We start from the raw sequence: 27,183 nt of genomic DNA, 5'->3' as shown, positions 1-27,183 counted from the left end.
GACCTGCGTCTGGGGGGAAATTCAAGCAACAATACGTACTTGCCGTCGTCTATTATTCCTAAGTTGCGCAGAATATGCTTGAGGCTTTTGGGGTGCTGGGGTTGAAAACATGGATTCTCATGAAGGAACGACAGAATTCTGTGCCTTTTACCGATGAGAATTAGTGTTTGATCCATCGAGTAATCCATATCATCTCTGATAAAAAGTCTCTACAACGGTAACAACACATTCAGCCAGAATGATATTCCGTTACTAAGAGAGATGGATAGTGTCATTAGTTTCATTTAGTTTTGGATGGACGAAGAATATTATATACACTGACCTACATAGATTCTCATAACATACAAAAAAAGAGCGCTGTTTGAGTACAAAAAAAAAAAATGGTCAAGGAGCGGAGAAAATATACAGTAGTTATTAGTTGCGCTATTAGTAGGCTGAGCATTAGTATATATGTCACCACTGTATTGGCACATTTTCTTTATCCCGCTGTGCCTTGTCCTCTGTTTCTTAGTTTGCGAAATTTATTTTATTTTAACTAAATATGTGGATGCCCTTCCTGTCGCCAGAGTCGTGAGAGAATTCATTTGAGCCATATCTCTGGGATTCGTGTATACTAACTCATGCGTTTTACCGTATTTTCTGAGGCGTAGACTGAGGAGTAGCTCATCGTTTCCTAGAGCGGTAGAAAGGTCTACATCCGGGTCTGGGCCACGCATGCCGCCCAAGCAAGCCCAATGCGCCCTGTGGTGTTCGAACAGTTGTGTATTAATATAAAAGGCAGCCTACTGAAAGCGAGACCGACTAAAAAAAGCAAGTGAGCTATTCATTATTTCAAAAGCAATCGTCATAACTGTTAATACATTTCTCCTAATGTGAGAAAGTACGGTCGAAGCCTTCATTTAACACGTTTGCGGTTTGGTATCCAGCTACAATTTTACCCAGGCGTACACCTCTTCGTTCGAAGCAAATCGACAACCACGAATGTCTTTCTTCAGCGCCTCAAAAACGTGAATATGGCATGGGAACACATCGTGACTGTACACAGAATGTAAGGGCGTCTCAGCGAAATGTCTGCAGCCATTATCCCGCTACAGAAATCTGCCGTCCGCCAACATTCCCGGACTTGATGGCACGTTTCAGTTTTTGTTGTTTGTCCGCAGCCCGCTGTGCGTTGTGGCGCCGTGTTTGAGAACGTTAAGGAGCCTTGGTCCCTTGCACTCAAAGAAAAATGTCATAATTACTTTTCCGATGCTAACGTGCGCCAATTTTGAATTTTTCAGTAGGAGTAAATCTATGTGCGTCCATCGCTGGTTCTGAAGCCTGTTCTCTGGCTTAAAATTGTGACAGCACGTTTCATCCGCAGCGACACCGCGGGAAAGGAAAATATGTTATTCATCGTGATACCGTTCCATGTTCTTTAATGATGTCAATATTCAGCTCAACGTCGGCCCATCTATCAGGATGTGGGAAACCCATTGCGTACTGATGCTCTATCGCGACAGGGTGGACCGTATCGTAACATATCCCAGCATCCAGCATCCAGAATCCATGCAGCAGTGACAGAATATTGACGAGATAAACCTATCCTGACCGAATGCTGTCTTTCAATGACACACGATCTTCCCCAAGTCTTTTATTCCATGCAGACACACACGCACGCGACGTACTGCGTTCACAACACCTAGAAGATATTCGGGCATTAATTTCGCTTCTCCTCCCTCAGACAAACCACTGTTCCTCTTTCTGAGCCTTCATAGTGAAGTCGGACACACACACGACTCTCTGACCTCACTAAACCGTGTAACAGACAAATCGCACAGCAATGAATGTTCGCGCTGATCCTGATACAAGGCAATTCTATACACACACCTACCAGAGTGACCAACATCGGCAGGAAGCTCATGATATAGGACGATTTTCATAATCTATCGCATGTTACGTTCAAGTTATTAGTCCTAAAAAGTAATGAAAAGCAAATTTTGTAAGAAATACAATGCAGTTATATTTTGCCTCGGATACGTCTTAAATGGAGGCCACGATTTTCGAGTTATTGAAGGAAAACGCGTTTGAAGATCACTTTTGTAGGTTTCTTGAATAATTCGAAGACCACAGCATCTAGTGAAAACTCTTACTAGTACAAGTTTAAAATACATTAAATTTCCTAAGAAAAGGATATTGTTTAAGTTTTCTGTAAGGCTAACTGTTTGCACTTATCGAGCGAGAGGTAATAAAAATGTTGGGCGTAGCATTTAAACACGCTGCGGGTTGCATAAAATCCAGCAGTACCGGCAGCTGACTCACTCTGCTTCGTTTCCATCTTACGGATCGTTATAAATTACATGCACAAGGACTATTAACTAAACACGTTTGAAACGTATTTGTGAATTTCTGTACTGAATTAGTGCTAGGGTTCACTCTATTAGACCTCTTGATAACTGCACCTCTACATTTAGGAGACAGATGCCTCTAGTGTTTTAATTTCACCTAGAAAACCTAGCATTAGAAGCTTCTAAATTAGCAAGGATCATCGTGGGTACGAAGGTGCCTGGCCACTCACATGTTCCCAATGGTTAATTGCCCGTTTTTATCCGTGATGGACATGGACCACAAACAATGTATCATCAGGTGGAGGCTGTCCACAATACCTGGAGGGAGAATCATTCTGCGAAGTGGCTCGAGAGGACCACAAAGGGAGCCGAAGGCAGCTGAGTAACGAGACGGCGACACCTCGTCCATTACTGAAATGGACTGCAGAGACGGAGTGCCCTAGCATCGGTTCCGGCGGCTACACTGCCGCGTTCACACAGGTACAGTGCAGCAGCTCTCACTGACTTTAATGTGCACATGGCTGTTTACACGTTAGGCAACTGTCACAGGCGTAACCAGAAAAATGCAATGAGGCTTCATTACATATTGTCCATCAATTCCCATATAATACGTCAATTGCGTAGACGAAATATTACATAAATTCTGCTCCTGATATAGACAGGAATGAAGCTATTTACCATCTTGAAACAATGTTGCCGTATACTAATACAATCAAGACCTAAGACAGCTTAATTATTCAACATTTTTGGTACCTCAACTCTACAGTTTCAGTTACCATTGGATATTGTTGTTGAGATGTGGAAATATAGACATTTTGGACCTTTGGAAGATGCAAGGCAACTTACACATGATGTACCGAGGCTTCCCATCCTCTTCCTTACTAAAATACAAACTAAAGTCTTAGTCAAATCATTAAATATACTGACTGATTCATACTAGACTGGTGCGGAAGAGAACCTGATCTGTAGAACACTAAATATAAAGTGCTAAAATTTAAAAAAGCGGTTGGCGATAAATATATCTCATAGTCATCTCAACTAAATCTTCTGTAATTAAGATAAGAGTAAATTTTATCGAAAATAACTCTCACACAATCGCTCGAATCCTGTGTACAGACACATTTAAATATAGCTATAAAACCACTGTCTCTACGATAGCCATTTTTTTAGCCTCATTTTACTGCCAAAACTTCTAAGAATTTTCAACAGTATCTTCTCTGGAACTATAAAATAATTTTCGTTTAAGAACTGACTGCTCTATTGTCATTTACACAATCACCACTGAAATTCAAGGTACAGTTACGAGACCTGCGATAGCCACTACGTTTTACCTGTTCAAGATTTGTGACAATGTGATACTGACACTGAAACGCGTAAATTACAACTTTATGCATTTATTAGTGGAATGAATTATAGTACTGGGATATATTATAACTACTTCAACAGACTCAGAGGAGTCATTATGTCAATAAATTTAAAGATCTTTTACCTATACAGTACCGTACTCCTTGAGTCAAATTTCGCACAACTAAAATACATCCATTTTCAGTACAGTACGCCATAAACCTGAAGTACACTGTGTAACAGGTTAGTAAATAACATAGTGCAAATAATTACCAAATGATTTTATACGAACTATTCCTTCCAAATTTAGAGATACACATAAACGAAAGTGTGTTTCCATGAAACTTGAAAAGTTATACTTTTTAACACATCTATGTATTTTTTTGAGTCGTCAACTGACAGGTTGGTCGTTACCCTCCACGAAATCATTTCTTATGGCAACCTCTTAATTGCATAATTGAACTTTTATTCCACAATCAGCGCCCTCCACTGAAATGCTTTCGCTTTGTCCCTACCTTTAGTACCATGGAAGTTACTCCCCTATGTCATAACAAATCTTCTGTCACCATATCGCTCTATCTTGTCAACTTTTTCGTTATGTTTCTTTCTTTGCCGAGTCTGTGGAGAAACTTCTCAGTACTTACCAGCCCAACCATCCCTCCAGGGTAATATATTTAAACAGCTTCGATTCTCTTATTTTCAAGTTTTCCTATGGTCCATGAGTCACTATCACACTAAGTTGTGCTTCTTACGTACATTGCCAATCCGTGTTCCTTCCTCAAATCAGAGCTTACATCTGATACTAGTAAACTCCTCTTGGTCAGGAATGCTTTCTTCGCCCGTAGGTTTACTTCTTATGATCTTCTTCCTTCGTTCGTCACCTGCCATTTTGCTTCTAATGTGGAAGATTCCTTAACTCCGTCTACTTCCTGGATCTGAATTTTGATAATTTTAGAATTCATCTCATTTCTGTTATCTCTCATCATTTTCGGCTTTCTCTCAATCCATAGCGTTTACTCATTGGCCTTTATTCGAATTAACTGGTCCTGTAAATCTTCTGCACCTCCAGTAACGACAATAATGTCATCAGCGAACGTATTATTAATACCGTTTCAACTTCAGTCTTAACCCCATCTTGAATCTTCATCGATGTATGAACTCGCAGATGGTGTTCGAAAGACAGCAGTCCCGCCTTATATCAGATTTAATGAGAGAACCTATTTTTTGTTCGTTCATGCTCGTTGTTCCTTCTTTGTGGCCGAGAGGTTCTTGGAGCTTCAGTCCGGAACCGCGCGACTGCTATGATCGCAGGTTCGAATCTTGCCTCACGCATGGATGTGTGTGATGTCCTTAGGTTAGTTTAAGTACGTCTAAGTTCTAGGGGACTGATGACCTTAGATGTTAAGTCCCATAGTGCTCAGAGCCATTTGAACCATTTTGAACCCTCTTAGTTCTTGGACATATTGTATATTACCCACCTTTTCCTACAGCTTACTCATATTTTGCTCTGAATTTCGTACGTGTTGCATGATTTTAAGCAGTCGATTGCTTTTTCTCACCTCGCCTCGAAAAATCACATGCAAGACTCTTGCTACCATCATAAAGCTAACGTCAGGAATGCTTTCCGAAAATCAAACTGTTCGTCATACAACAGATCCTCAATTTCTCCATGCTTTTGAATACTGTTCTTCAGCCATAGCTGTCTTCGGAATAATGTGGATGATATTCTTCCGGATGTCTGATGGCATGCCTAAGGTCTCACAGATTCTAATCATCAACTCGAGTAGTCGTTAGGTTACCATTTCTCTTGATGATGGTAAAATGTAGGAAGGGATGTTATATATACTTTCTGTCTATTTCTTAGCAATTGTTCCAAAGTCCTACTAAAGTATTTTCTTAATTTTGACTCCAGCTACTTCCTCAGTTACGTCATAAGCCAAATCCTAACTTACTGTTTCCACTTGTCTGCTTTTCCCCATGCACTTAACCGCCGAATTCCTATTCCACTCTTAAGGTTGAAGCCCTTGATTTTTCATGTAATACTGCTGCAATTTTTCTTTTTACTGACTAAACCTTCCCGACGACTATTCGTTCTCGATTTCTTCATCTTTTTCCCGCAGACAGTTAGCCTTGCCTTCCTTAAACTTCCAATTTCTTTAACTGATATTGCTGTCTTTGTCTGAACAGTTTTGTCTGATCGACCGAAGTGTTCCCTCTGTTATCAGGTTTCTTCGCAGTTACCGTTCTTGGATCTGCTTTGTCTGTTCACCTTCTGTGATGGCACTTTCTCAGAGTTTTCTAGTCCTCTTCAGCCGAAATGCCTACTGTGGTATTCATTATGGCATTATCCTCGTCCGCAGGTAGCTTCAAATGCACCTCCTTATTCCTCATTACTTCAGCATCACTCTTCTATCCACACTGAGGCTTCCAGCCGATTCTCACAAGATTGTCCATCAGCAAAGATTCCGAGCTTCCTATCTCCTTTGAGTAGCTGTGGTTAAATTGCAATTTTGGTTTCTCTAGCACGTAACTTGGGCAGTCACACAGCTCATGGTTCATATTCCCATGTGCGTATACATTTCATTCCAATTGTCGTTCGAGCAGTCTTCGCCCCAGTGGAACGGGATACACATGGGGCCATTAAAATAAAGAGACTGACCGATTAAACGTTAAAATTTACTTACGTGGATCAGAACATTCGTTGCATTTTCAGTTACATCTGACGAAAAATCGCACCATGTTTGTATACATTAGTACTCTTCAGTCTTAGCCGCTTTACTGTACGTATTACATGAACACCTACTCAATTCACTAAAAATTTTGCATCTTCTTCAGGAACATTCTGTGTAGATCTTGGTATAAGAGGTCTGTGGCCCCATTTGTTCGTTACAATGCCGCCACCTGTCGGTTAATTTCTTTCCACAATTTAGCTTCCTATCTGTACTGTATTAAAAATACTGGCGCTACAGTGAAAATGCGCCAAAGTGAAAATATCGACGATATGCGATACGTGTCTTGTCTGAAAACAAACGTGAATGGCAGCACGTGTTACCGCGGTAGCTTCCGGAACGAAAGGAGTGACGAGCGCCCGAATCGAATCCGCCCAGCGAAGTAACGACGAAGGCTGCACCTGACAGCCACCCTGGATGTGGGTTTTGGGACGTTGCCAACACCCCATTAGGTGAATACCGGGTCGATTTCATTTTACACCTCAGATAAATGCTACACAAACATTCAGAACACTTTCTCGATCACAGTTCTTGGTGCTGATAGTGGGAAGCCCGTATTATTGTTCAGCCCCAGGCTTGCATTGCGTACTGCTCAGTTCTGTCTCACTTTTGTCTGTATGACAATGTTAGCTGTACGTTAAAAGTGATGGACAGGCTTACCGAGGAAGCGCTGGACGATACTCACCTACAAGTGTTCACTGAAGGCAGAGAGGGAGAGGGAGGGGGAGGGGGGAAGGGGGAAGGGACGCAACGATGGTGTGCAGCGCTCTTCCCGTTGTGCGCAACCACAGCACAGTTTTCCTGCATTACAGTTACCTATTTCAAGGTTTCAATGATTTCGTACTACAGGCCACTTGATTGTTGTGGAGGTATTTTCAAAGAATCAAAGGTAATAAAAGTTAATGAACAATGGTTACATTATTACTTTGCAACGAACCACCGAAACCTCACGTCCTTTTTCAGAAAGTATCCCTGAGCAAACTCTAATATTGTGTTACCTGAAGCCAAGCGCTACTAAAAATTGGTGAAGATTTGTTTTCAGTGATACTGAGCCTCACGCGTGCTACAATTGATTCCTGTCCGTCATGAAACTGCTTTGTTTGGTGTTCCCAAGCGACAAATTAGTCAGCGACTCGCCGAGTTCACTTACAAAAATGCTGTTCGGTGGGTAACTGGGACCTCTCACCGAGGACGGCAGTCGGATTCTTCATGTTACCGGAGTTTGCGGAAACGGTGTGCATATGTCAGTTGAAGAATCATTGTTTCCCAATGCGTTTATAGTCGTGAGTTTGTGTCGCCGGAGTTGGTATTTAACTCACTTCCCTGGCTTGGTTGTGGATGTTGTGCTGCTGGTGTTTACTTACAGCCAAACACATTGATAAGAAGGAAAAAACTATGGGCAATTTTACGGCTGACTGCAGCGCCAAAATGGGCCGTTCACATGCACTAAATGAATTGTTCGTTCATTCAGTGTAGGATATCGTGTGTAATGCTGCTTAACTATGAGCAGAGACAATTATAATTGTGTTAGATCTCTACATGTATCAGAATTCTGTATTAATAGTAATTGCTTGACTTACTTTAAACTTACCTGTAGAAATCAAACAGAAGTCTATTTTAATGTTGATTGCTTCCCGCAAATCGTATGTCTGTTTTCTTCATCCGCAATAGATTAACATCTTCAATTATGTGCATTCGAGTAACGGCTCCTTTGTCAAGATGGGCAACCGTTTTTACTGTGTACTCCTTTTACGTTGCTACAATAATTATTTAAATTCAAGATTATAGTCCTGTGGTATGCACACTTCTATTCTTTTGTTAAGAGTTCTAAGAGACTTGTAAGACCTTCTGGCTTGCGCTGTGTGCTTACCTGGGTTTAATGTAACCGTGACTGTTTTAGATTTGAAAGGAACGAGCCTTATGTTAACAAGTCATTTGTTTTCAGTTCTTTTGTTACTGTCTGGAAACTTAATGTTTTGGGTAAAATCTGATATATTTCCTCTGTTGTAACTACTAATGATTTTATATTGTCTGTAATGTACAATCCATGCAGAAACCAGACATCAGTTATAAGAGTCGAGAGGCACGAAAACGAAGCAGACGTTGAGAAGCGAGTGAGAAACGGTTGTAGTCTATCCGTGATGTTTATTGACACTGAATATTGAGCACGAAGTAAAGGAAACAAGAGAAAAATTAGGAGTAGGAATTAAACTCCAGGGAAACGAAACAAAAACCTTGATGTTTGCTGATGACATTGTGATTCTGTCAGAGAAAGCAAAGGACTTAGAACAACAGTTCAATTGAATGGTCAGTGTCTTGAAAAGAACATATAAGATGGACATCAACAAAGCTAAGCGAGGATAATGGAGAGTAGTCGAATTAAATGAAATGATGCTGAGGGAATTAGATTAAGAAACGAGACATTTAAAGTATTAGATGAGTTTTGCTATTTGGGAAGCTAAACAGCCTGTCACTGTGGCCGAGCGTTCCTAGGCGCTTCAGTCCATAACAGCGTGGCTGCTACGGTCGCAGGTTCGGATTATGGCTCGGGCATGGGTGTGTGTGATGTCCTTAAGTTAGTTAGTTTTAAGTAGTTCTAGGTTCTAGGGGACTGATGACCTCAGATGTTAAGTCCCATAGTTCTCAGAGCAATTTGAACCATTTTGAAGCTAAATAACTGATGGTGGTCGAAGTAGGGATGATAGAGAATGTAGACTGGAAATTGCAAGAAAATCGTATATGAAGAAGGAAAATTTGTTAGCATCAAGTGTAGATTTAAGTGTCAGGTAGTCCTTTCTTGTATGGAGTATGTATGGAAGTAAAACATGGGCCATAAACAATTTAGACAAGAAATGAAATGTGGTGCTACAGAAGAATGCTCAAAATTAGATTGGTAGATCACGTAACTAATGAGATGGTGCTGAACAGAACTGGCGAGGAGAGAAATTTGTGACACATCCTGACTAGAAGAAGAGATCGGTTCGTAGGACACATTCTCACTCATTAAGGGATCAACAATTTAGTACAGGAGGGAAGCGTGGAGGGTAAAACTGGTAGAGAGAGACCAAGAGATGAAGACAGTAAGCAGACTCAGAAGGATGTAGTTAGAGATGAAGGTGCTTGCTCAGGATGGATTACTGTGGAGAGCCTTATCAAGTCAGTTTGTCATAACGCTTCTGTTGACTTGTTTCCTATCTCAACTTTAAAACAATGAGGCAAATAAATATTACAATTTTTTTTATCAAATTTTGGCTCAACACATCACCACTCCCAGAAGCAAGCTAACCGCTATTTCAGATATGTCGTACTTAATACGGTGTATGTAGGATAAATTCTGAAAGAAGAATAATGAAACATTGACGCACAAAAGGTACACATTGTAGAACGGACATATTACGCTCCAGCCCGTAATGTACATCTGTACAGACAGTACACCACAGTTTTCTGTATTCTTAGATGAAATAAGTAATTTACATCTCCTGTACCTTTGATGAAGTCGACCGCCATCTCCAGACCGTAAGTGTCCATATCGCAGTCGTCGAGTATGTGCGCACCGATGGTGACGTTGGGCAGAAGCGAGGGCGGCGCGTTGATCCTGTCCAGCGTGTAGAGCATGGTCTCGAGCGCCTGCACGCCGCCCTGCGGCATCACGGGCCCGCACGTCACCGTGTCGGAGCGCTCGTGCACCATCATCAGCCCGCCCAGCACCAGCTCGCCCTCGACCACCGCCTCGCGCTTCACGGGCCACGCGCCTTTCCAGGCGCTGAGGTGCGCCTTGGCCCCGTCCGCCTCCTGCAGGTAGCGCTGCTGCAGCTGGTGGTGGTGGCGGTGGGGGTGGCTGGCTAGGCAGGGGGCGGTGAGCGCCCAGGCGGCGGCAGCGGCGGCCAGCACCAGCGACACCGGCGGGAGGCCGCAGCACTGCCGCGACGGCCATCGCTCGCGTTGCGTCTGGCACATCGTTTACCGGAGGCGGAGGTCGTTGGGGCCTCTCCGCCGATCGTGGCTGCTGACCAGCCGCATTACGTCACACGGTCGCCTGCACGTGCTATGAGGGCGGGAATCCGAAGAACAAAATGATGACATCCCTGATAATATCTGGCTTTCTTCACGCTCAAGTACACTCCATTTAGTTTATATCACCTAAGAAGTATGTGTTTTATTCTTCTTGGTCTCCCGTATCTGTTTCACCCCATATCACAGCACGCAAAATGGTACTGATTTCTGAAGCCTGTTACGCAGAAGTAAGTTATATTGGCAATATGATCCAATGTCTTATATTAGTCCATTTGCCTAATCATGATGTGGTATTCACTGTAGATGTATCTCGGAACATAAACACGTCACTTATCTTTGACTGCCCACCAATATAGGTCTTTCTTCACTGCCTCTTCAGTGCATCATCATCAGCTGGTAACGCTGATTGTTTTCATTCTCGACAGTCGTATAAGACAGCCAGTGATCTGTAACATATTACAAGCAATATGATAGAAATGAACTCGTAAACATATAAAAAATTCATTGTGATTCTGTTAACAACAATGACCATAACAATAACGAAGGTTGGTCGGTTTATGCCGTTAATCAGCATCCTTCATTAGCTTAAGAATGTCACTCTAATCCATCATTAATGTGTAAGTCGAGTAGACGTACTGCCGGGGAAAAAGTAGCTATGCATCGGCAGTGACAAATCTGTGTAGTGCTCTAATTAACAGCCAGAAGTGCACTTGTAATGTTCTCGAACAAGACAGACAGTTAACTTTGTATAAAATTAAATTTGTATAAAATTGCCGAGACTAATAGTCGTTTTCCGATTACAAATTAAATAGTGAAGATCTTTAGAGATCAGTGTGAATCATTTATGAAAGCAGTATGATAGAGATAAACTCATAAACATACAACAAACTTCAGTGTGATTCTGTTGACAACAATGACTAACAATAACGTTAGTTGGCCGGTTTAGGCCGTTAATCAGCAACCTTTAGTAGTCTACGTCATCAATAATGTGTAAGTCGAGTAGACGGACTGCTAGGGAAACAGTAGTTATGCATGGGTAGTGCCAAATCTGTGTAGTGCTCTAATTAACAGCCAAAACCGCAGTTGTGATGTTCCCGAACAAGACAGACACTTAACTTTGTATAAAATTAACTTTGTATAAAATTTCCGAAACTAATCGGCGTTTTCCGATTACAGATTAAATAATGAAGATCTTTACGGATCAGTGTCATTCATTCATGAAGTCAGTACCTTAAAGCAGAAAACATTTATTCAGGTAACTTACAACATCAATGAACATGTCCCTGCAAAACAAACATTTTTAACGTAAAAGTAGATTTACGTATTCTGGTTTCCGCGGCACGAAGTTGCAGCTTAAATTCTATTTGAATCATTTAGCTTTCAACCTATCACTGGTTACCACGCGCTGCTGCTTAACCAACGATTATTTCGTAAAATTAGTGTAGATCGTCTTGATACTAATAGATTATAAACCAGTCTCACGCCCAGTAAGTAATATTACCATTTCCTTTTACATCATAAAATTCAATATAGCTTCTGGATTCTGACAAGCTGTTACATATTTACAGTTCTGCATGGGAGAGAGGTCTAGCCGCTGGATTTCACATCAGTAACAAATCCACCACGGATATTTCAACATTTTTAAATCAGTCCATGTTAAAGTTGGTGATGTGACTGTGAAGTGGAAACATGAAAGGAAAATAAAAGCCAAACTAAGATCAGGCAGATCTCACGACCATCGATAACTGCGAAGGACGACTGTAAAAAACAAAAATAAATCAGCGGAATGACTGTGCGCAGTTAAAAATAAACAATACTATGGTCGAGCACCTTCTAATAACCCACACGTTTCTGTAGTCAGTGCTAAGTTATGCTTGAGGTGGCGAAAGAGCTAAGTCGCTGGAAAGTGGGTGACTGGAAACGAGAACCTGGAATAATAAATCTCTCTATACCCAATGGCTATCTGAGGCTATCTCAGGGAAGGGTTCAGGTTTAGAGGATACCTGGACAATACTACTTCTAATCATGTGTAATCCAACAGTGAAGTATGGAGGAGGTGGTGTAGGGATGTTTTCCGTCGTTAGTGTTATTCCTCCACAGATGTCGTTGAAAGTGTTCCTAGCGTAGTTCATGCCATCATGAACGCGAAGGATAGACACTGCCGTCGGCAATGTCCACTATTAGGTGTCCGCATTCTTTTAATCAGGTAGTGCGTATGATGATGAATCATTAGTAGTCTGAAATCTAACTCGTTATATAATGAGTAAGTCAAGCACATGCATATTTCATTCACACCACATTCACAGCCCATCCGTACACAAAACAACTAAAAAGAGGTGGTGGCTTTTGCAGACTGGCTAGCAATGCATGTCTGCACAGTCCGCTACTTTGAAATAAAAGCTGCAGTTTGCTTGTGCGAGTGTGGAGAAGCGGGCATAGTATCAATTGCACTCGGTCATCTTTTGATCACACTTAGCACGTCGGGTACATGATCAGTGTCAGAGGAAGGTATGGTTCTCTGTTATTATTACACACAAATGAATACACGAAGAATATTCTTGACTGAGCTGTGCATACAGAGGAACAACAGTATCTTCATGTACATTTTCATACGCACTCCAAAAGCCACAGTGCAGTGAATGGCGAACAATATCGTTCGACCCCCTTTTCTAATTGACTACTTGCATTTGGTGGGCACAGCCGTTTAACTATGGAAGGTTGTGTCTCCCTTCTTTGCTACACCCATGTCTTTAACGTCTTGAAGTATTATGTACACAGGGAGGTGCGGCAATACGCAACGAGACTGGTCATGTTACGTTAAAGATTACCATAAAGCTGTACACGGTGTTTTGCTTCTAAGATGTGATACCACATCCACGGATGCCTGCAGAAGAGATGTGTTTATTTTCATTGAACACCTAAGCGGTTCCATAGTGATTTGGCACAGATGATTTCTTCTGTCCCAGCGTAAACCCAAAAGTTATCAGATTTATACAGGGCGATTCCGTGATGATGTTATAAACTTACAGGAAAAACGGAGAAGGGTAAATGAATCAATTAGCGGAACCCGATCCTGGCCAGGAATCAACCAGGAAGAAAGTTGTAAGCTAACATTATTCTAATAACTGTGACAGTGGACCCCTTCTACTACAAGATCTTTGTTTTCGGGAGAAAGTAGTACGGACCAAAAGAAAGAAAAAAAACGTAGTAAACATGGCTTCTAAAGGCCATAACTTATATGCTATAAGCATTTGCTCAGTACAAGAGGTGCGTTTTACAGTAGCAAAGATGAACAAGTGCTGATACCTATTAATGTTTGCACTTCAGAGCCCATGTTTACAGTACAGTAAAATGGGGTCCATTTTCAGAGGCATCAGAACGATTTTACTTTTTAAATCTAGATTCGGGCTTTCCTGACCAGAGTCCCTTACCTCAAATTGATAAATTTACCGTTCTCCGCTACCCCTGAAAATTTCTAACAGGCTCACGGAATCGCCTGGGATTCTCGGAAGTGTATTGACGGTGATTTGTATTTCTTAAATGATTTTTATCTAAGCACTGCTGTGTTTACACATGTCGAAGATTTATCTTTTTCGTCTCTTTTCGCTATTAACTTGCATACGACTAGGTACTCGCAATTTTACAGAATGAAACAGTCACACAAAAGAATACTGCTGATATTATTTAGATTTTGTTTGTACGTTTGCCCCAATGACTCACAGGAACATTTATTTCAAACAATAAATGTACAATACGTTACGTACGTGTCATTGAACTTCTATTCCCGTCTCATACCACGCTTTCTCTCTCAATCTCCCCAGCAGTAGCCTGGGAACTTGTAGTCTTGTATAGCAGGACATTTTTCGACTTTCTGTACAAAGCTAATGTTCAAAGTCTCTATTTCGTTTCCAAATTAACCCTCCTAGTACCACTGGGGTCATGTGACTCCATAAGCTAATTTGAAATATATATATATGCCTTGAATCAAAACGACTATTTTCTAAGTTGGTTGTATGTAATGACATATTGTTCAGTTTTACATTTATAACATATTAAAATTTTTGTTTTGTTTCTTGAATGTAACATTATGAAAACAGAATGATGAATGTTAGGTTGGAGACATGTTATACAAAGCATTTGCAACAATGAAACTAACATTTCCCACTTATTATTTATACCCATTATTGCCGTTTCTTGCCTCAGCCGTTGTTGTGTATCGCCTCTGTTGTTACTAGTGTTTTGCCTCAGAGCTTACAAGAAATACATTATGACTAGAAAATGTTTCAGTAGTGCTGAAATAAAAGCAATTTTGAATGAATAAGCGGAATTAGAGATATACTGTCTGATGACGAATAAAGATACTGATGCTATTATTTCTGGAGGCACTGAATCAACTGAAAATTTTGATGAAGATGTTGGAGATTTGGAAACTCTACTTCCTAAAGTTGCTGACATCTCAAATCAGAATGTTTTCAAGTAAGTGTCCGTAATCTACCGTATGTTTGCAAAAACATTAATGATAGTACTAATAATAAAAATTTCTAAGAACATATGTAAAATAATAATTCCATTTTTTTTCTCAGGTGGAGATATGGAAATGGAACATGGGGAAAGAGCCTTTTAGATTACATGGGAGACAGCCAGCACAAAATATACTGAAAATGGTCCCAGGAATAGTGTAAGGTACGTAAATACTGTGCAGTCAGCATTTGAATTATTTACGAACTCCAGTGTTTTCCAGATTATATTGAAGTGGACTATAAAAGAAGATAACGTTACTTGCGGTAACAAATGGGCAGATCTTGACACAGAAGAATTTGAATGCATTCTTGGCCTCCTTATTCCTGGGAGAGTGTACAAAAGCTACAAAGAGGGCATAGTGAGTTTATGGAACGAAGAGAGGGGCTGACCTATTTTCAGTAGTTCTATTGTTAGTCACTGCTTTACAGAAATATCACGCTCTATTCGGTTTGATGATGCTGAGCACTGGTCACAGAATAGTTGCCCTAATAAACTGGCCCCTATAAGGGATTTATCTGCACAGTGGATAAGCACATTACATGATGCATACGAACCACACGAGACTATCACTGTTGATGAACAACTGGTAACTTTTAGGGGTAGCTGTCCATTTTGCTAGTACAAACCCACAAAACCTGAAAAGTATGGTATAAAGACATAGGCTGCATGAGACTGTACTAATAACTACGTCACACATCTGCAGGTGTACACAGAAAAGGGCGAAGGGCAGTCTAGAGAAATATATCAGGGAAAAAGAGCAGTGTTAGGATTGACAGAAAATTTATCCGGGTGTGGTAGAAATATCACAACACATAATTTCTTTACAAGCTTGGAGTCGGCAAAGGAACTGGAACGGAAACAAATGACTGCTAGTATCTCTAAGAAAAAGTCGTCGTCATAATTAGGCAGGACCTAAATGGTGCCTGCAATAAAAAAACCAACTACGAGAGAAGAGAATCTCTTCTGGAACTGGGAGCAAATTTAGTACATATAAACAGAATTCGGCGCAGCAAAGCTTCTCTCCCTGGTCATCCTCATTCAGCAGAAGTAGACACCGTGGTAAACCCTGGACAGTGCTCCCTTGTGAAATTTCAGTGGATAGAAAACATTCAAAAAGTGCAGAAGATGCTTTTCCTTTGTCTACAAACAACATTCAGAGGTTCTTTGATTTAAATGTAAAGAACTGCTTAGTTTTAAAGTAAGGATCTGTAAGATCAAAGATTAAGACAGGATCTGTAAGTGCTTACATGCAGAGTTTACCTTGTTTCAATCAGTAATGTATACTTTCATGTCAGTTCATTAAAATAAATAGAATACTGCTAATATATCCCGTGTTAATTATTTGGTGTCAAATTGACTCCAGCCGCACTCAGTGCAACAAAAAAATTTTAGTAGTAGAAGGGTTAAACAGTACAGAGTTGTTTTCGAGGAGACGAAGAAACTCGGATCGCTTGGCAACATAGAGGCCGACTAGCTGGGAACTGGTTGGTAACGCGTCGCAAGTGATTTACGGCTGACTTAGTCACTAGTCACACCATCTGCAAGTCCCTATCTACCTACATAGTAAGCGATTTTTTTTGGGGAGGGGGGAGTTGGTGGGGAGATGTGGTGGGGGAGAACCAGTTAGCATCTCAGTTCGTCAACACGTTTCATCTGAGTCGCTCCGTGGGCGAAGGGCCTGACTTTTCAACCAAGTCCATGTCGTGTAATTCGTATGTATAGCTGAAAATCATCTGTGATACGCTTTAGTGTTTTAGAAAAACTAGAACATAGAGGAACTTCAGATTCTGGATTACGCAGAATTTCCGTCAGAATTTGACTTTAGAGTACAAGATTATTGGCAACTCAATCTATCATCAAGAATGATATTTTATTATTTTGTTAAGGAACTTAATGTTTGTAAGGTATCGACAGCGTGACCACGCTCCTCGTGTAGTCCAGACAATTAAATCCGAGAATTATTTGTTAATAGATTCATATTACTACGTTGTTCACTAAAGAAATTTCTCTGAACAGAAATGAGTTCATGTGTCTTTTCCATCAAGACATTATCATCTAATGCACCACCATCACTGTTTTTTATTGTTAATTACAATGTTTGGTTGGTTAGCTGCTTCCCTCTGGTTGATAATGGTATTCCTTTGTTGGTATTAGAGGTTTATTTCTTATTATGCATCATATATATTCTATTTTAGACGTTCCTCTAGGCCTAGTGTTACGCGGTCAAAATTAGCTTTACGTCCACATTTTAAGTGTGGAGATAGCTCCCCAGTATTACACTGTAAACAGAAGCACTTCTACATTGCTTACGTGTCTGGAAACTAAAACAATCAAATGACGTTTCTTACTTTACTTTAGCTGAACAGCTACTGTGGAAGTTGAAACTGCAGCTAAAGGCCAACGAAATGGAATCAATTGCACTAACAGTCCTACTGTAAACAACCAAATAAGAAACTAAATTTCAGAGGTTCAAGAATGGTGACAAAACAGATTGGAAGAACATACATGACGCACTTGAAGAAATTAGTTAACGTGTTGCGGTAAATTTAACTTCATCTTCATCACACAGTGTAGTTTCGAACCACATTATAGGTAAGAATTTCCACAAGAATAAATTACACACTATTATTTTATTTTCTTCACATGGATAGTTATTGCACTATTACGATAAAAAACAACAAACATATTCAGCGATAAGTTGCACTAATCTTTAAAGTAGAACACATGAAATCTTTAAATGCAGCAACGAACATTTCACCAACATGGTTAAAACACTTTAGAAAGACTCATCGATGATTCTCTGCTTTACCGCGCGGTGTTTCCGCACGAATATACACTCCTGGAAATTGAAATAAGAACACCGTGAATTCATTGTCCCAGGAAAGGGAAACTTTATTGACACATTCCTGGGGTCAGATACATCACATGATCACACTGACAGAACCACAGGCACATAGACACAGGCAATATAGCATGCACAATGTCGGCACTAGTACAGTGTATATCCACCTTTCGCAGCAATCAGGCTGCTACTCTCCCATGGAGACGATCGTAGAGATGCTGGATGCAGTCCTGTGGAACGGCTTGCCATGCCATTTCCACCTGGCGCCTCAGTTGGACCAGCGTTCGTGCTGAACGTGCAGACCGCGTGAGACGACGCTTCATCCAGTCCCATACATACTCAATGGGGGACAGATCCGGAGATCTTGCTGGCCAGGGTAGTTGACTTACACCTTCTAGAGCACGTTGGGTGGCACTGGATACATGCGGACGTGCATTGTCCTGTTGCAACAGCAAGTTCCCTTGCCGATCTAGGAATGGTAGAACGACGGGTTCGATGACGGTTTGGATGTACCGTGCACTATTCAGTGTCCCCTCGACGATTACCAGAGGTGTACGGCCAGTGTAGGAGATCGCTCCCCACACCATGATGCCGGGTGTTGGCCCTGTGTGCCTCGGTCGTATGCAGTCCTGATTGTGGCGCTCACCTGCACGGCGCCAAACACGCATACGACCATCATTGGCACCAAGGCAGAAGCGACTCTCATCGCTGAAGACGACACGTCTCCATTCGTCCCTCCGTTCACGCCTGTCGCGACACCACTGGAGGCGGGCTGCACGATGTTGGGGCGTGAGCGGAAGACGGCCTAACGGTGTGCGGGACCGTAGCCCAGCTTCATGGAGACGGTTGCGAATGGTCCTCGCTGATACCCCAGGAGCAACAGTGTCCCTAATTTGCTGGGAAGTGGCGGTGCGGTCCCCTACGGCACTGCGTAGGATCATACGGTCATGGCGTGCATCCGTGCGTCGCTGCCGTCCGGTCCCAGGTCGACGGGCACGTGCACCTTCCGCCGACCACTGGCGACAACATCGATGTACTGTGGAGACCTCACGCCCCACGTGTTCAGCAATTCGGCGGTACGTCCACCCGGCCTCCCGCATGCCCACTATACGCCCTCGCTCAAAGTCCAACTGCACATACGGTTCACGTCCACGCTGTCGCGGCATGCTACCAGTGTTAAAGTCTGCGATGGAGCTCCGTATGCCACGGCAAACTGGCTGACACTGACGGCGGCGGTGCACAAATGCTGCGCAGCTAGCACCATTCGACGGCCAACACCGCGGTTCCTGGTGTGTCCGCTGTGCCGTGCGTGTGATCATTGCTTGTACAGCCCTCTCGTAGTGTCCGGAGCAAGTATGGTGGGTCTGACACACCGGTGTCAATGTGTTCTTTTTTCCATTTCCAGGAGTGTATATCCGATACACATAGAGAACTTCTATGAATGTAATGGAGAGTAGCACATACAGGGTAAAACCTATATTGATTACTTGTAAAATATCATAACACAGAGGTCGAGAAGGATTAAAGAATGTATTCCGGTAAAGATATTTGGTTGATACATTCCAGGAAATACGCGTGAAACAGTAGACCTAAAACTGTCAGCGACATAGCGGATAAAGGATACTTCTAACCGTGTCTAAGACACTTATCTAAGTAATTCATACACTTCTGACGAGAACTTGTTTCATCGTTAAGTGTATAACATAGTGTCACACTGAAATTTAATTACGTAATACAATGAGATAAGCGCTCCTACTTGCTGTGATCTCTCTTCCTCTCTCAGTCTCTTTATGTGTCTATCTTCCTATTTATGTGGTGTGTGTGTGTGTGTGTTTGTGTGTGTGTGTGTGTGTGTGTGTGTGTATTGGCACACAGTACTGTATATTAAACTTTTCTTAAAGATCTCTAATTTATTACACTTTTTTTTGATTTGGTGATTAGGGTTAGTATTAATTTAATTAAACTGCTAATATGGCATTCTACTGATGTTAACTTGCAGTGTGAAATACGCTGCTAATTAAGACGGGCGAGGTGCAACGTGGACTCCGACTCATTCGACAATGACCAACATTATGGAATTACTGGTTCCTTTGTACATGTAATAAAACCAAGTATTAACTAATTATTTAATTACCGTCGTCAAAGCGCACACCACCATGAGCATGATTAGCACATGTAGCAGTACGATGTAACTGTATAGAACTACGACATCTCATGCTCCGCTTCGAAGGTGTATTGTAAATAAGGTCACTGTGGCCAATATTCTCAGCAGAAATCGTTCACCGGTGATAACTGATTTGGAACAGTGCTTTATACAGGATGGTCAGAAACAGTCTCAAAGCTTGTTAGGGTGCAGTGTGGTGGCTCGTGCTGAGAAATGATTGTTAAGGAAAAATTCGATGCTTTGCCCCGGTTCCTAGCTAATTAGCATTGAAGTTAGTCGATCAGGCCGTCGCGTGCACATATACAAGCGGCGTGCCAAATAAAATTTGTGTCAATCGTTCTCATAGCGTAGGTTATAGCAAAAGAGAATAACAGACTTTGGCTCAGGTTCGATTGTTACTATCGCCCCATATTTAATTTTTGTATCGACCTCTCGTTCGGATTTAGGAAACCAAACGAAAAAGGCGTTTGGCGACACCGTGTCTGGCGGGCCCCTTGAATTTTCGTTCACGGCAGACTGAGTGGGTAACTTCAGTGTTAACTGACTCGGCAATTCCGTGGGAAGACATGTTACACAGTTTCCCCGTGATGGCAACACAAATTTTCAGTTATGATGGAGAAGGGAAAATGCATGGTTCTGATATAAATAATGGCCAGCAGCCTAGCAGCATGGTAGCACTAGTTCCTGTCAACCACCGGTGTTAAGAGCTGTCAGCTCTTGGATGGATGACCGTTCGGATCTACCGAGCGTTGTTGATAAACGGTGTGCACCAGTTCCTGTGAGGCCAATGGAGGAGCTACGTTCCGGTTGGAAAAGCTGACAACGGGCGGAAGATTGCTTTGCTGACCACATGTCCCTACACATCCCCAACTACTGTCATCGATCAGCTGATGACGACACGGTAGTCGGTCGGCAACGATGGACCTTCCAATGACTGTTTCGACGGAGATCATTTTAGAGATACGGAGTGAATCAAAGTAAACCAAAGCTAATGGAGCGAGATCGAACAAAATGTTGCATTTAAGACAGTACATCATTTACCGAAGCCGTATATGTGACACTTCATTTTAATTCGACAGGGTAACCTATGAGGGTTCTCTAATCCTTAAGTTTAGTGGGAGTGTAGAGCTAGACTGCTATGAAACGTCAGGTAACTCTTAGCCTACTAGAAGTTGCCTGCTGAGGAGGCCTTCACCTCCGAACCTGTCGACGTCGTAAGTACACAATTAAGAATTGTTATCTATGATCATGCATGTACCAGATGTTCGAAAATTATATTTATTAACATCTAGGAATTATATAAGGGACTGAGTTGACAATAATATGAATTGGATCTCGTGTCCGGAAAGGTAACCGCTTCCCTGCAAGAGCCGTTCGAAAATATGTGGTAGACAACTCGGTACTCAAGGACGGGGAACTGAGGGGGGGGGGGGGGGGGGTGATGGTTATGCCGCATCGCTTCATGTTATTTCGTGATGAAAGAGCTGTTCGTCGCCTTTATCGAGATCGTTATGCGCAGCATAAGACTCCATCACATACCATTTTCGTCACAATTAAGCTACGACTTCCAGAAAAGGGTACATTCACCGTTAGCCGCCATGACTATGGTGCTCCAAGGAGACGTTAACACCCGACGTGGAAGAGGCCATACTACATCACGTTGAATAGAACCCATCAGCGAATACACAAGAAATTTCTCTGGTTATGAATGAGTGGAACTGTAACAAAAGTGATGCACTGGGTCACGCCCAAGCCGGCCTGTGAGGCCGTGCCGTTCTAGGCGCTTCATTCTGGAACCGCGTGACAGCTACGGTCGAAGGTTCGAATCCTGCCTCGGGCTTGCATGTTTGTGATGCCCTTAGGTTACTTAGGCTTAAGTAGTTCTAAGTCGTAGGGAACTGATGACCACAGATGTTAAGTCCCATAGTGCTCAGAGCCATTTGAACCACTTGTCACGCCTAATAAATTACTTGTTGAAGTGATCGCGTTACCAAGAAGTTTACAAATGGTTGTAGTACGGAAACGGTGCGGTTCTGTACGTGGGTTCCTGTCGAGATATTATGTAGTCATTCTCCAGTAGTCACCCTCCAGTACAAATAATAGAAGTTTATAACGGGAATTTCCTAACACCATATACAGAAATTCACTATGACGCAGAACGTTTCCCCGATGCAGCGAATGGTGGTCCCCCGGAGCGCACTACATTAAGAAATAGGAAAGGCATATCCACTACCACCCTCAGAGCACTGGGATCACATCCACAATTGTTCCTCAGTTCTGCTTTCTACATTTGGAAGTTGGTTATTCATGCACCTCTTTGGACAAGTGTCATTTTGTTTTGGTTAGGAGCCGGCCACGCTGGCCGAGAGGTTCTACGAGCTTCTGTCCGGAACCGCGCGACTGCTACGGTCGCAGGTTCGAATCCTGCCTCAGGCATGGATATCTGTTATGTCATTAGGTTAGTTAGGTTTAAGTAGTTCTAAGTTATAGAGGACTGATGATCTCAGATGTTAAGTACCATAGTGCTCAGAGCCATTTGAACCATTTTTGTTTTGTTTAGGGTTAGATCATAGTTTGGTTGGATAACTGGCTGGTTGATTTGGGGAGGGGGGGGGGGGGGACAAACAGCGAGGTCATCGGTCCTATTGGATTAGGGAAGGATAGGGAAGAAAGTCGGCTGTGCTGCTTCAAAGCAACCATCCCAGCATGTGCCTGGAGCGATTTAGGGACATCAGAGGAAACCTGATAGCAGTACTCGGGTTTGACCCGTCACCCTCCAGTGTGCTACCCACTACGCCACATCGCTTGGTGTAATAGTTCGCTTTATAAGCATAATTTCTAATACTTATGTGATTCGTAACTTTTTTTTATTAAGAATAAGAGCCAGTTGTGGTGTTATATTACACATTGCTGTACTTCAATCAGTTTCACTCGTTGAGTGTCTTCAGGTTACCAAATTGAGCTAAGTTCACGACAATTAATCATTAGCTTTACTGTCGGTATATTGCTCAACATGATCTAGATTCGTAAATTAATTCTCCACAGAAACTAAAGTAAATGACTTTAACAAACTTTAGGCCAGAAACTGGCATATATTGGTTTAGTAGTCCCAAGATTTCCAATATATACAAGGTCCACATGGACCTTAATTATAAAAAAGCGACTATCTCAAAAGACGGAACCCAGTAACATATACAGGTTGCGTATCTAAGGCTTCCAGGAACAACAAAAGCTATATTTCCGATATTTCGCTCAGAACCTAAGCGAAATTATAAATTTAAAATCCTGTGATAATGCACTCATTAAGAGGTATAGATTTTTGTTAAAAGTTCAGGACGATAAAGGTACGTATTACAGTTAGAAATGTGTGTTTCTCACAAGACAATGTAACTGCTAGCATGCAAATGCACTGAAGCGCCAAAGAAACTGGTGTAGGCATGCGTATTCAAATACAGAAACATGCAAACAGGCAGAATACAGCTCTGCGGTCGGCAACGCCTATCTAAGACAAGTGTCTGTCGCAGATGTTCGATCGATTACTGCTGCTGCAATGGAAGGTAACCAAGATTTAAGTGAGCTTGAACGTGGTGCAATAGTCAGCATACGAGCCATGGGGCATAGAGTCTCCGAGGTAGTGATGAAAGGATTTTCCCGCACGCCCAGTTCACGAGTGTATCGTGAATATCAAAAATCCGGTAAAATTTCAGACCTCCGACACCGCTGTGGCCGGAAAAGATCCTGCATGAACGGGAGCAATGACGACTGAAGAGACTCGTTCAACGCGACAGAAGTGCAGCCCTTCTGCAAACTGCTGCAGATTTCAATGCTGGGCTATCAACAGAGTGCGAACCATTCAACGAAACGTCATCGATATGGGCTCTCGGAGCCTATGGTTCACTCGTGTACCTTTGACTGCACGACAAAAAACTTCACACCTCGTTTGGGGCCGCGTGGTTCAAGGCGCTTTGCTACGGTTCGAGTGGCTCAACCTGTCGGAAGTTTGAGTCATCCCACGGGCATGTGTGTGTGTTCTCCTTAGCATAAGGTGACCTCAGCAGTTTGGTCCCATAAAAAGATAGCACAAATTTCCAAATTTTTCCTCGTCTGGGCCAGTCAACACTGATATTAGAATGTTGATGACTTGAAACACGTTGCCTCGCGAACGAGGCTCGTTTCAAATTATATCGAGCAGACGGCCGTGTGGAGATAATCTCATGAATACATGGAACCCGCATGTCAGCAGCGGACTGCTCAAGTTGGTGAAGGCTCTGTAATGGTGTGGAGCGTGTGCAGTTGGAGTGATATGGAACCCTTGATACGTCTAGAGACGACTCTGACGAGTGACACGTACGTAAGCATCTTCTCTAAACACCTGCATCCATTCATGTCCATGGTGAATTCTGATGGACATTGGCAATTCCAGCAGGACAATGCGACAGCCGATACGTCCAGAATTAGTATACAGTGGCTCCAGGAACACGCCTCTGATTTTAACGGTTCCGCTGGTCACCGGACTCAAGAGAGATGAGCACTGATAAGAATATCTGGGATGCATTGCCCTTTTCACTCTTACGGATTTATGGACAGTTCTGCATGATTCATGGTGTCAGTTACCTGCAGCAACGTCGTGTTGCGACACTCTGCGTACTCGCCAGGGCCTATAAAATATTACGCAGGTGTACCAGTTTATTTTGCTCATCAGTGTATAATGATTATATTGCTCGAGTACTGGAGTATGAGCACTTAGCGACTTCCAACAAACTTTGCATGTAATTTCAAATCTTTGCAAAACCTTTCGTCACCGACACCTACCACAAAATGATGAAAGGAAAGGAGTTCATCGATTGCTACATTTTCATTGTTGATGCGGTAAAGGTCAGCATCCGACATGATTTATTTAGTTTACTACTCTTTTTACTACCGACTTTACTCCCAACCCAGTTTGCAGTCAGTACCCATATACACCACCGAATATACCAGCAAAACTGTATACGGCAGTCAAATGAAAACAAGACAGGTGAAAAGAAAAGTAAGTAAACATTTTGTCAGTTCAAAAGTAGTCATCTTAGCTCTTGATTCGTTTGTGCCATTATCGAATGAAACAGTCAGTGGCTTTTCGAATAATTTTTGTGGTTACCTACGCGATCATAATTGTACGTTAACGTACATGTCTCAGACCGAATCAAACTGGCGTCCACAATCTCTTCCGTCAGGGCTAAAAAAATATGGACACTTCTTGGGAAGGGGTCTGCACGGGATATTCCCATCAAAAAGTGTTCAGGGTAGTCTAAACAAGGGCCTTATGATGTAACAGAATGATGATCTCGGTCAACATTCCCGGGCGCTTGGACTTCATGGCACGTTTCAGTTACTCCAAAATACCCACGTACTGCTGTATGTTTATGGTGGAGCCTTTTTCTAGAATGTGAATGAGTAACGGTCTTGTGGACAACATTATTCTGTTGCTGTATAGTGCCGGTCGACATGCTGCCAAAAGATGTTTTTATTACGCAGCAGACGCTTCGCTGGACAGCCTTTCCACATCCTCCATACAGTCCTGATCTCTCCCCCTGCGATCTCCATGTTTTTGGAGCCTGAAGTAAGAAATTCATGACCGTCGATTAGCTTCTGACGAAGAGGTACACGCCTGGATACAATCGTGATTCCTTGGCAAACGTAAACAATTGTGCATTAAAGCATTTACCATCTTGTCTCGTAATGAGATAAATGTGTTAGCAGTTATAGCGATAACATTTCAAATAATAAACACTTTACTTACAATTTTCCTTCTGGTTTTCATTTCACTGCCTCTTATGCACAGTATAACTTTATCACGTTTACAGACGTTGAGGACTTGTGATCAAGACAGTTTCGTATAGTATAGGAAGGCGTGTCGTTTTCCCACTGGACGCAAAATACCACAACACACGTTTAAATCTCCTGCATTTTCGGCGTCACTGACTAGGGTATTAGGAACGTCATTCAGCAATCATCTGATGTCCCATGCCCAACACAGGTTTATTTAGGTGCCACTCAGTTAAGTTTGTGGCCCGCCGACAGATGTTTGTATCTGCTGTTGTGCTTGTGGTCTTCGTTGCTACTGTCCTACAGTACTCTCCAAAAGATGTTTGACCTTCGTACTGCATTGGCTCTTCGAAGATGTGTCACTGCCTGTATATCAGATCTTTGTTTCCACTACTATGAAGTACTACCTAATTTTTCATGTGCGGTCAGAGAGCATCTGAACCAGTGATTTGGCAACAGTGGACATATGGTGGTGGCTGATTGCTTGGTAAGCACGCTATCCTGACTTGAACCCTCTAGGCTACTACATATGGAGTCACATGGAATCCTTGATTTCCGAACGCTTATGGTATCCGAAGAATATTTACTGGCCCGGATTATGCTGCTGCAGATGCTGGAGGATCAGGGATTGGTGACGTTGTGTAGACAACAAACAGCTGGAGCCGTTACGGTATTTTAGCGTATAACAGAAAAACGGTTCGTTTCCGGACATTAGTTCCCATGTTAAACGTAACCGTCTTGGCGCCATTATAAGTCTGCAAAGTCTGTATAAGAAATTTAGTTACACCCCATTTATCGTTGTGCGATACACAATTAAGGAGACATATCTACGTCGACTTGTATACTCCACAAGCTACCGCACTGTGCGTGACTACTAGTCATTTCCTTCCCTCTTCGACTCGCTTACATATGAACCGTAATTTCTAGTATAATTTCTTCGTGGTCCGTGTGGTGGGATGGATTTGGCGCCTACGAAATCATTCTGCAGACAGCTTCAAACGCTGGTTCTCTAAATTTCCTCAAGAGTGTCCCTTGAACGTCGCCTTCGATCTAGAAATTCCCATTTCAGTTTCTGAAATACCTCCGTAACACTAACTCGTAGCTCGACTCTACTGGTAACAAATCTAGCAACCCGCCTTGGAATTCTTTGATGTCTTCCTTTTATCCGACCTGGTGCCGATCCCAAACACTAGATCAGTACTCAATAATACGCCCCCCTGACGTTCTACAAGCGGTCTCTTTTACAGATGAACAACACTTTCCCAATATTCTACCTGTACACAGATATACTACCACGATTCTCATGAACTTTTTCCGTTTCTTATCACTTTGCAACGTTACGACTTTGTCATTAAAAGCCGCGACTAAGCAGGATGCTACTAACACTGTATCCGAAAATTAGGTTTTTGTTTTTCCTACTCATCCGCATCGACTTTC

General features: G+C 42.3%; 1 protein-coding gene across 1 annotated transcript in view; it reads right to left on the bottom strand.

Annotated features, from left to right (window-relative positions):
- Positions 1-9,793: 9,793 nt before the first annotated feature.
- The window catches only part of LOC126355413 (metabotropic glutamate receptor 1-like), a 75,692-nt gene continuing 58,302 nt past the window's right edge, over positions 9,794-27,183 (bottom strand). Inside the window, exon 2 of the mRNA XM_050005717.1 lies at positions 9,794-10,860. Coding sequence (XP_049861674.1) covers positions 9,794-10,357 — 564 coding nt within the window. The 5' untranslated portion in view covers positions 10,358-10,860. The remainder of the gene's footprint in view (positions 10,861-27,183) is intronic.

This window comes from Schistocerca gregaria, chromosome 3 (assembly GCF_023897955.1).
Source record: "Schistocerca gregaria isolate iqSchGreg1 chromosome 3, iqSchGreg1.2, whole genome shotgun sequence".
NCBI classification, from domain to species: domain Eukaryota; kingdom Metazoa; phylum Arthropoda; class Insecta; order Orthoptera; family Acrididae; genus Schistocerca; species Schistocerca gregaria.
The sequence above is the reverse complement of the archived record's forward strand: the minus strand, read 5'-3'. Positions and strand labels throughout refer to the sequence as shown.